General features: G+C 34.7%; 1 protein-coding gene across 4 annotated transcripts in view; it reads left to right on the forward strand.

The window, feature by feature from the left end:
- The window catches only part of LOC128014853 (mucin-5AC-like), a 201,002-nt gene extending 193,085 nt beyond the window's left edge, over positions 1–7,917 (forward strand). For 2 of the 4 annotated variants that reach the window (XM_052598537.1, XM_052598536.1), the window contains one exon: positions 6,520–7,916. In XM_052598537.1, coding sequence (XP_052454497.1) covers positions 6,520–6,700 — 181 coding nt within the window. In that variant the 3' untranslated portion in view covers positions 6,701–7,916. Of the gene's footprint in view, positions 1–6,519 lie in introns of all 4 variants that reach the window. The other 2 variants (XM_052598534.1, XM_052598533.1) reach the window with 2 other exon arrangements.
- Positions 7,918–11,144: the final 3,227 nt, after the last annotated feature.

Here is an 11,144-nt window from a genome sequence, read left to right on the forward strand (position 1 = left end):
CTCTGTGTAGTAACAGCTGCTCTATGTGAAATCATGCACCTGATGGAATTTACCGCTGATTAGAGAACCGGCTTTACTGACGAGATGCGCATTAACGATCGGCCGATCGTGATCGGAGCACCCCTATTAATATTATTAATTAATAATTATTATATGATGCAGTCACACTTGTAGCAATATTCAGTCCCTCCAGAAAAACGCGTGCAAAAATCCTTGATTTTGCGGCACGTTTTCTTAAAAAATGCAATGGAATATGCGGGATATTTTTGCAATTTTATGCGATGAAATTGCGTGAACTTGCAAAAAGTGCGGTTTGATGAAAAAGAGAAAAAAAGGTGATTCCCCCAACACCTTTTTCTCACTAGGTTACTACCTTAATGTAAATAGTAATTTCTTATTACTTCCTATGATAAGCGAGCATACTAAATCACAGAATATTTAAGTTGCGATCTCTTACTGCAACGTAAATTATTTTACATACTACTAATATAATTACAACTGTAAGTTTTTGGTACTGTTCTGTAAAAGTGAAATCTTACAACTGTAAATTTGCATCAACTTCTGAATGAAACCTAGCCTAGTGAGAAGGGGGTGTTGGGGGAATCACCTTTTTTTCTCTATTTCAACAAACCGCAGTTTTCGCAAGTTATCGCAAAATAATTTGGCTCCACTGTCATGTAACAAATTGGGAAATGTCTGATATGACAGGGTGATATGACATATGATATGATGGTGATATGATTATGATATCCTAAATGCACTTGTAACGTCTGTGCCGGGGAATTTAGACATCAATCATCCCGTTTGACACCATCGGCTCATAAATATTCAGGAAAGTTATTTAACGCCCTTCAAGACTGCTAATGTCTTTACAGGCGTCTATTCCATGGATTCTGGTTATAGAGATGCCTTTTTCCCAGAGGAGCTCTGAGCATCTTCCACTGATGCTTACGGTGCTCTAAATTAGGACAAATCTCGTTAATACATCTTTTGCTAAATTCAGCCCACCTATATTATCCCTGTCCTCCACATGGTACAACTCCAGCCCACACAGAGACACATCATTTGTTGCACAGCTGAAAAAGACACACTCTTCTTTAAAAGCTTAGAATAGAGGTTCTGTATCTTATGCTACACTTACAAGAGCATTGTCGTATTTGGACAAGATGGTGAGAATGAAAGACTTTAGTGAAGGAAAGGGGTAGAAGAAGTAATATCAGGTTCAGGCACTAGTCCATCCATTCTCAGGACCAGAAGTGAGGTAATTAGGACTGCTGGGAGGGACAGAACGCTACTCGCCTTCTCAGCAGGTCTTTTTTTTCTGAAATGATTTATCTGTAAAGAGAAAAAGCTGGAAGCACTAGTGGTTGTAACTACACAGGGTTTGATTCTCTGGAACTGGAGCCTCATGCATAAAACTTGTCATTTTGTTTCCATGCATATCAAAAGTTTGTGCAGAAATGGGAGAATTTATGCATATGGATGAAAAATACACTATCAATATCTAATAGGTTGAAGAGTGCTTTCCCAGCTTGCTAACATTCCCTTTTAATTATGAAAATATTATTTCTGATGTTGTCATTTTTATTTTTTATGTTTTATAATGGTTTGTACAAATGCTAAGGGAATCTGCTTTTTTGTCATTCTGCAAACATTATGGGAACGTTCTTTAAAACATTCAAAATGCAAAGTTGAACATACATCCAACCAAAACATTTCCTCCAAAAAAGTTCCATGAGTGATATTTAAAACCTGTTAACTGTCACCCGTCCCCTCGGTGGGATGCCTACGTTTACTTCGCTATATTACAATTAAATCCTAATCTAATCATGATGGTCTAAGACTCCTAAATAGATAGTTTTCCAATCTATTTTGTTAAAAAGTATGTAGGGAGAGTAATAGATTAATTTATGGCAAGAGTGCACCTCACAAACCTACATCATAACAGGAGTTCTGACCTTTGTCAAAAAAAAAAAAAACACCTTTTCTTTGTTGCCTTTTTCTCTACCACACTTTAGAAATCATTAGAAATTGTTTATCACTTGAAAACATAAAATCTCAAAATTCATCCTTTGAAGCCCATTTTAAAATCAAACATTGCATTACCATGAAAATGATAAATCAATATCATGTTACAAAATGTTTTCAGTCATGAATTATAAAAATGTAAGTTTGGATCATGCACATTCAAGTCTATGTTCAAAAATGTGAATGACAATAAACAGGTTAAAGACTTTGAACAATGTAACAATAAAGTTATGAAAATCGTATTTCTGATGTTCTTTGAACATGCAAAACATCTAGTTTTTTAAAACTTTTTAAAATGAACGTGTCATGAACATTAAGGGAACATTACTTCTTTGTTATGGGAACGTTGCTTTTAAATGATCTCTGAATTATATGAAAAGATTAGTAAGATTTGAAAAATGTGCAATGAATGTCCAATGTCCAATGAATGTTTTTTTTTTTTTTTTTTTTTTGCTGCTGTTTTGAGTCTTACAGACTAGATAGCTTGTGTTACTGGACAAATGTCTGTTCTTAACTTTGAGAAGACCTTGTGAACATTTCCCTGTTAGCTGGGATTTTCCTAGGGTCTTGTTCTAAAACACTGATAATTCATTGCACAACTGTGAAAGAAAAACATAAATAAAAAACATAAATAAAAACATAAATAACTCAATTTCTCAATATAAAGTAAAGTAACTAGTTGATTCATAGAAAATAAAATACTATGTATTTGCATATGACAGACATAAACCATTTCACTACCACAGTTTAAAAAAATGTGCATTCTATAAATCTCCTTAAATTCTCACCGAAACAACTGAATTCTCAATTGAACACAACTGTACAATTCATCAAATACAATAATCATGATTACAGCTCCTATTAAATGTGTCCTACTCTTGATTCTATTTACATTTTTTATTGTAACCAATCACAGACGTGTCTGTTGTGCTCAAGCATACACTACTGAATAGCAGGTGTTTAAATCAGTCTTAAAGCTGCAGTAGGGAACTTTTGACGCTCTAGCGGTTAATAAACAGAACTGCTTGCGTCTTGCGGAAGAACATCGTAGCCTGAGCTACTTCTCTCTGTTTATGTCTATGAAGAATCACAAAGGTACTGGGTTACTCCGCCGCGGTACCCCCGAAGCAATCTAAAATAGTCCGAATATAAACACTTATTATAGGTGTACCCTAGTGATTCAGGACAAGCTAAAAACTGGATTCATGGTGTACTCGCTTATTATGTTCATTTTTCTACATTTTGAACACAAACAAAGTTACGGACCGCAGCTCTGATTGGTTGTTTCTTAACAGGAGCGGATGACTTTCTGCAAATGGCAATAGGACACTGGGAGGAGCCAGAGGAGCTTGATTTTTTTCACAGATTATCTGTCTCATATTCTACTGTCAGGACATAATGACAGGTTTAATAAATATGTAAAAAAAAATTTTTTTACAAAAGTTCCCTACAGCATCTTTAAAGTCTATCAGTAATCACAACAGCTACTAATCAGCGAGTTTTAAAAAGGTCTGATTGGCTTTGTCTTTTCATGAGTGCAACATCACCTAAAACTCAAAACAAAGCTTTAAAATGAAAGTGTAAACCATTGTTGGGTTTTTGGAGTTGTTTTGGATGGCATTAATGCATAAATTATTGTTAAATATAAGTGCTACAACCATCATGCTTCTTCCATAATCAGCAGTACTTGTTTCTGTCGTTCTCTTGCTCTGTCGTATCGCCGTAAACATCCCGTTTCTGAGGTACCACCCAAGTCACCTTTCACTTAAAAATTGAGGACCAGATTCATTCCATCCACACGGTGATGTTACAACTTCTCATACCGGTAAATTGCCGAAACGAATTTACCGGTATTTTTGAAAAGATCCTGTTCACACATGATCTCTTTACAGCAATTTACCATTAATTTCCCGGAAAAGTCTGTATGTGTGAAAGGGCTTAGTGTTATGTGCTATATTGCAATCATATAAAACCAAATGGCATGTGAAATATTTAAATTATATTTTCAAATTATAATTGAAAAAATGTAGAAACTATTTTCACTTAGAAATTGCTAGTAGAAAGTTTTCTCTATAAAAACAAAAAAAAAGCAAATAACCCAATCAACATGAAATTTTCAAACTGAAAATAAACTTACTTTTAAAACATACTTCAAACTATATTTTTTAAACAGAATTTGTTAAGCATTTTTACAAGTAATTGTATTAAACTGATACACTGAAAAAAAATCACTCAGAGATTTCTAGTAAATTTAACAATTACAAGAAACACCAAGTAACACATTGAATTAAATGTGAAATTTTAAAGTAGAAAAACCTAAATAAATGTTTCCAATTTATCTACAAAAAAAAAAAAAACACAAAGCCAGTGAAACAATTTTCTCTCAAAAATTGAGAGGAATGGTAAGTAGCACTGCATGAAATGTGAATCTTTGAATTTGTACAGTGCAATTTAAATCATTAAGCTTTTTTTATTATTATTTATTATTTTCATTTTACTAGTTTGCCACTTAAACTGCTAAACCAAAAGAGAGTGGAAACATTTTGAATACACATTTGTTTCTTGTTAATCCTGATGTGTGTGTGTTTTGGGTGAGCACAGCACCTACATGTGGTTTTTGGTCTTTAAGCAGATGCAGAGAAACTGACTGCAAGGTTAGAGGTTGGTAGAGCGATTTTTTTGTAGAGGTTTTTGTAGTGGTATTGTTACGGAAAGCACATAGTGTTCCCTGTCTGTCTGACATCTGACACGTTCTCTGGGGAGTATTGTAGGCGAAGTGTGTGAGTGCATTGACACGGGAACTAAGGTAGCTCTCGATGAAGGTACTTCTCTCTCTCTGCAATAAATTGAGAGCATATAAATATATATGTGAGGAACAATGATCTCATTATTAGTCACATTTGGCATGAAGAGTTATGCCCGTGTTGTTCAGCAGCACTCCATCCGTACTCTGGGAAAGCTGCTTCATGTCCACATTAGCATCACATCAGCAACAATCCCAGCTGTTAAAATGTCAACGCCAAACCTTCATATGCATTTATATGCATCTTTATTTTTCTGGAGGCTGTAGCTATTTTGATGTCTTCTGTGGAGGGTTTTCCCCCTACATTTCTAAAAGAATAGGCTAGTTCACACACATCAATTTAATAATTGACCAACAAACCGATTAAAATTAATAGACAAATTAATCGAATTTACATTCATTCTAAAGAAGACTTTCCACAAAACAATACTTTGGAAGTGCATGACAAATGCAAATTGCGTCCTTTAGAAAAGTTATTTTTAAGGATTTTTAAGGATGTTCCGGATGCCAAAAAAAAGAAGTCAAAAATCTCCCATACTGCCGTCCAATTCATTACAAAGCCCTTTATCACAATTACAAATGACACAATTTTCTTAAAATGTAAAGCAAAAATACATTTTCTTAATGGCTACAACAAACTTCTCTCCTTGTTTCAAATCACACACAGACACACACATACAGACAAATATATAGTCTTACAAATAAAACATCAGTTTACTGGTGTGTGTGTGTGTATTGATGAAAACTAAATTATGATGTCAATGAGGAAAGACAAAAAAGATTAGATCATTTATCAGTTCACAAATAATTTGAAAATATAATGTGTGTGTGCATGCATGATTGAGTGTGTGATTAAAAAATTGTGAAATCATTAAATTAAAATAAAACAATAAAATATGACATAATTGATCAGTTAACTTGCATGCCATGTGGCTATTAACAGACATCAGAGAACAATGGACATACAAATGTGTTGTTAAATTATTGAAATTATTAACTTAACATCTCTGGGTATTTGCATGTAAATATTTTACATCTAAGAGTTTTAAACAAAAATGTCTGGGAGCCCTTATCTAAGGGCCAGATCTACCAGAACAAACCCCCCCTTTGGCATCTGAACACTATTAGGATTTACTAAAGACATCCAGTAAAATAATAAAATAAAATAAAATAAAGGGTGTGAACACAGTCATTTTTGCATTTGTAGAAGTTTTCCTTTCAGATGCAAAATTCATAGGGGGAGAGTATTTAAATTAATCATTCAGCATGATTTATTAAGGTTTGCCTTTGCCTTACATTTGCACCACTATTTACCACCCCAAAAAAGCATGTTTTCAAATAATTTGCACTGCTCTTGGTGGATTGCATTGGTCTTTATGAAAATGATCTGGCTTTGTTGTTTTTATTTCATCTGGGCATTGTCAGTAAATCAACCGTGGAACTTTTCTCTGCGCTTTTATGAGATTATGCTCTCACACTAGTTCTCCCTCTTATATCTGGTCCTAATGTAAAAACTTGGGTTAGGAACTTTTAAAAATTCTTAACCTGAGAACAAAAATTCTAATGTTCTAATGCCAACATCAGGTTTTAATCCGCCTTCATTCAATGCATTCTCAAAGCACATCAATTATGCATTTATTAATTTATTTATTGCCACAATTATAGCTGTAAACATGTTTCTCTTTCAGTGTGGAACATGACTTCCGGCTTCAGGAGGGTCAGGTGACGCGAGCGTGGAAGGTCCCAGAGCACCAGGAGTCGGAGCAGAGCTCTCCTCAGCTGGTCTTTGCTCCTCCGCACCAGCAGGACTCTCCACAGGCCCTTCAGACGGTCAAGAAGAGCCGGAGGAAGTGCTTCTGGTTCCTGTGAACTCTTTGATAGCAGGACGTGACATCATTAGTCAACAAAGACAGTTCTCCAACCACCTTTAAGCCTCTTCTCTTCCGGTCCTCTGGTTTAATTTGTTCAGACGCACAGCATTTGTTTATTGTCTTTTTAAAAAGCATCTTCTGTCATTTTCACACAAGGAGAATCAAGATTAATGTACGGCTGTCCGAGTTGATATTTCAGATTTATAGTCCACGGAAAGAATTTAAAAAGTCTTTCCGTCTCAAAAATGTGCTTTGAATAATAATTCACCCAAAATCTAAATTCTGTCTGTGATCAGAAATGCTCTCGAGCTGTCAATCATTTTGAGTGTTTGTTTTTGTCGCTGGACTACATCTATTTATTCTGCTTTGATTTTCCAGATTTATAGTTCATGGTGATAATTTATGTCTAGAAAACTGAGAATGGAGGGGGAGAAGGGGCTTTAGTTGGTTCATGACCCTTTGAGCCATTACTTACTACCTGAAAAGGGATGAACTTCACAGAAGACAGTGACTGATGCAGAGTGACAGCAGGAGACGGGATGTTAAAGACATATTAAAGAGAGAGAGATGAAAGAGGAATCACAGGTAAGAAATCGAAGCAAGATTACGATCATCATTTTGGAACAATGAGGGTTAAAACACCAGCTTTTATACTATGAAAACCTTTCAACGAATCAATTATTCCACATGCTTAACGCTTTTATGTAGATGATCTAACAACTATACACACATGGTGACATTTAAGACAGGGAAAGTGAATTTAAGGAGCGTGTCATTTCATTCTTTGTGAATGCTTCATTTCAGAATCCATTAAAAGCTCTATGAAATATTTTACTACACACAAAAAAAAAAAACTGTGTCAGGTGCTGTTTATTTGTCTTTTGATCACGGAGCGTTCAATCACAGATGCTTTCATTATTTTGCAACATCATATAGACCAGTCTGAGGTGGGAATTTCATATACTAAAGGTGTGGAATAAAACGAAACTGAAATAATCATGTTTGTTGTGTTTATGTAGCTTATGAAGTTTATATTCACAAATACTTACAAGATAATGGATCCACTAATCTTTTTTTTCTTTTATTTAGTATAGATATACCTGTTAAAGTTTGATGATGTCACTGTATTTGGGTTAATTCATTCAAAACCCCTCACTGATATAGTTAGAAATAATATTGCACTCTTAAAGGCACAACATGTGAGATTTTTTTTATTAAAATATCCAAAAACTACTAGAACTACTTGTGTACTTACATTATCACAAATGTTTTGAGGAATGTTTAAATCCAGAGAAATAATCAATTTTTAACACAGTGTCATTGTGTTGCCTGCCAATGATGTCATAACCCCTCTATTTCCGGTAGTGTTTTGTTGAAAACATGGAAACACCAAAGACACATTAATATGTTGTGTGTATTAATAGACCTGTGATGACCGCATGAGTAGTATTATAACAGAACTTTCAAATGTACCTACAGTAGTATGATAAAACAGTGCTGTTTTTTCCCCCACATACACACAACCGGAAGGAGCAGAAGCGGTCGAATGTGGCATAATAAAAGCTCCGCTGCTTTCGAGCCGTGTGACGTGTTCGTTCAGTAATCGCAGCTTTCTTTGGCTAAGGCTCACCCCTGAGAGACATATCAAACCATTAATCATAGTTTGTTTCGTTCAGCATCACGTTTCAAGGTGTGGAAATGTTGCCACAATAACAGACAGTGTGTATAACCCTCAGACAGATTTTAAAGATTTGAACTTTAAATATTTCACATACTTTTCAACATCCAGTGTTTAGCTGATCCTGATAAGCGCTCGTTGTCACGGTTGTAAACTCGATGGCTTTCTTCTTTCGTGAGGGGGTTTGGTTCCACAGTATCTTTGTTTCAAAGTGGAACGTTAAAGAACGCGACAAACACGTCTTACGGAAATCCTGTAGAATTCAACCAATCCGATGACGACTTTGTTTCCACTTTTGTGTGCCATATGCATCAGACGTTTAGCCAATGGTCCGTGAGTGTGACATCTGAGGCTGTGGTCTCGATTCACTTAGAAAGCTTTCAGTCTCACCCTGCTTCATTCTACTATGTTAATAAATCCATCATAACTCATCCATGATTTAAGCTGGAGTCCGGTCGGATTTCATCGGCTGTGGGGATGAAGACAACAACTCCCATGATTCTACACTCATCAAACTATGCCTCTGTTTCTTTGTTTGTTCTGAAAGAAGATTTGAAGATTAGAAGATTTGTAATGAGCTTGTACTAACTACTTTTTTCAAAAGGAGTAGTTTTGCTGTTCTTTAGCTCATTTAAAAGCACAGTTTATGGCTTGAGAAGCTAGTTTTAAAGAAGCTGGGAACTGCAGAACTGCGTCCAGTGCCACAGGTATTACTAATAGACCCACTGAGGCAAATGTTGTCTCATATTGCTGAAGAAATGGGTACACTTCAAAACTTAACAAATGTGATGAAATTATATTTAAAAGGAGCCGCAGAAAGGAGGTCCGACCTGATAAGATTTCCATTTATTTCCAATATTATTAAATGAAGACTGATGGTTTAAATGTTTGTTTGATCTTTCCGTCTGGGCACAGACACATTTAAAGTTACCACTTTAGATTTTTTGTCCTTCGAATATTTTAAGCTCTGTGCTTCAAAAAGCAGTTTCTGTGTTTGACAGAGAAACTCTGTGGTTGAACACAGGTGAGCGCAGTTAAAAAAAATACCGGCCTGAGGCTGACGAATACACTTCACCTGAGCTCTAGATGCTGGAGAGTTCTGCTGGTACTGTAGTTTTGAGAGGAAGTGTTTCTGTCATGTATCAAGCTAAAACATCTCTCAGAGTTTCTCCTCTGGCTGTAGATCTCTTGACACAAATGCATGCAGTAAAAGATGCCTTCAAACTTTCTGTTCCTATAGTATGATGACAAATTAATGAGTGTGAAACTTCAGTAATGTGTCAGTGGTTATTGGTCTAAATCCTGACCTCAGAACAGTGGGAAAAGGTTAGCCAGACTCATTCCTACTATTACATTTTCAAGTATGCATCATATATGTCTAAAAAAAAGTGATATACATGTATATCATGTACAATATACATTACAAGTTATACATATGAGTAATATTTTACATTAATTTTATCTATTTATGAATCATTATTATATAGTTTATAATACATAGAGTATATATATAATATATAGCTTTTCACCTTAAATCTCTTTAACCAACAAAAACCTGTTTCTTAATGACATCATCTTCCAGGAAGTGACATCTTTTTGGTGGAAAACTAACACAGTAAGTATTTGGTTAATTCTTTGACAATTTTAGTTGGTTTGTGTAACTCTCAAACATCCATCCTGCATCAAAAATCAAAAATTGTGTTTATGATACTGAATAATCATTTTGATTATCTTTAGGGTTTGTCTTTTGCATATAAAGTATTGTATAGACCTCTCATTGCCCATCAACACACTTAGTTTTTTATTCAGTTCAGTGACAGGGAATGATTTTGAAGCAGAATGGAAGATCCGACCACTAATAAAGTGCAAAGCAGGCGATGTAAGATATTTTGTCTCAGGCTGTCAGATCTTTGCATAGATTATTATTTTTTTTAATTATTATTGATTTTGCTGGAATACATTTTTTTTTTTTCTTTTTTTTTTCTTTTTTATTTCCTTTAACATTCACTTGAGTCAGATCTCTGGCATCATAAAAGTCAAGAATACGAAAAAATCCTGCATATTTTAAAGATGAATATAAAACCTTGTAGGGAGACATTTTTAAGTCAGAAAATGATGTCTGCTCCTTGTTTAATTAAAATGACATAATGTGACTCTCTAGCATTTTGACAGTTTTGCTGCTTTCAGTCAAACTGAATATGTTGCGACTACAATAATTAATTTAGTTACATTCATTTAACTCATTTGTATAATATTGAATTTGACATCTCCTGAATTAAATGCTATGTCATAAGAAAGCTATATTTGCCAAAATAACTATTTAACTGCAGCCCTATACAAAGTCTCTGTAAACAGCACTTTATACAGTCACTGCAGCATCCTCTGTGAATGTGTTTAGCTATAAAAATGAGCCGTTTTTTCCAAGGATGTACAGTTATAATAAGAATGCTGACATTGATCTTAGTCTGCACTTTTCAAGAATCAGTTGCTGTTTCTGCTTAAACCTAATAAATGACAAATGTAGAAAACAAAACATCAACAAAATTATGATGTGCACACAAACACTGTCATCCACCTGGATTTGGCTTTAACTAACACAATGATTAAAGACCGATTTGGTGATGCTTTTTCCATGAAGCTTCAAAGCTCAAAAATACGACTATTGGTGTATCATATGAGAAAATATAACAGCTGATTTTTCATTATTAATAGGGCCAATACACAAAACATCATCAAAATTAGAGAGCTAATCAGTGTTACTAAC

The sequence above is a fragment of the Carassius gibelio genome, chromosome A5, assembly GCF_023724105.1.
Source record: "Carassius gibelio isolate Cgi1373 ecotype wild population from Czech Republic chromosome A5, carGib1.2-hapl.c, whole genome shotgun sequence".
In the NCBI taxonomy this organism is placed as follows: Eukaryota; Metazoa; Chordata; class Actinopteri; order Cypriniformes; family Cyprinidae; genus Carassius; species Carassius gibelio.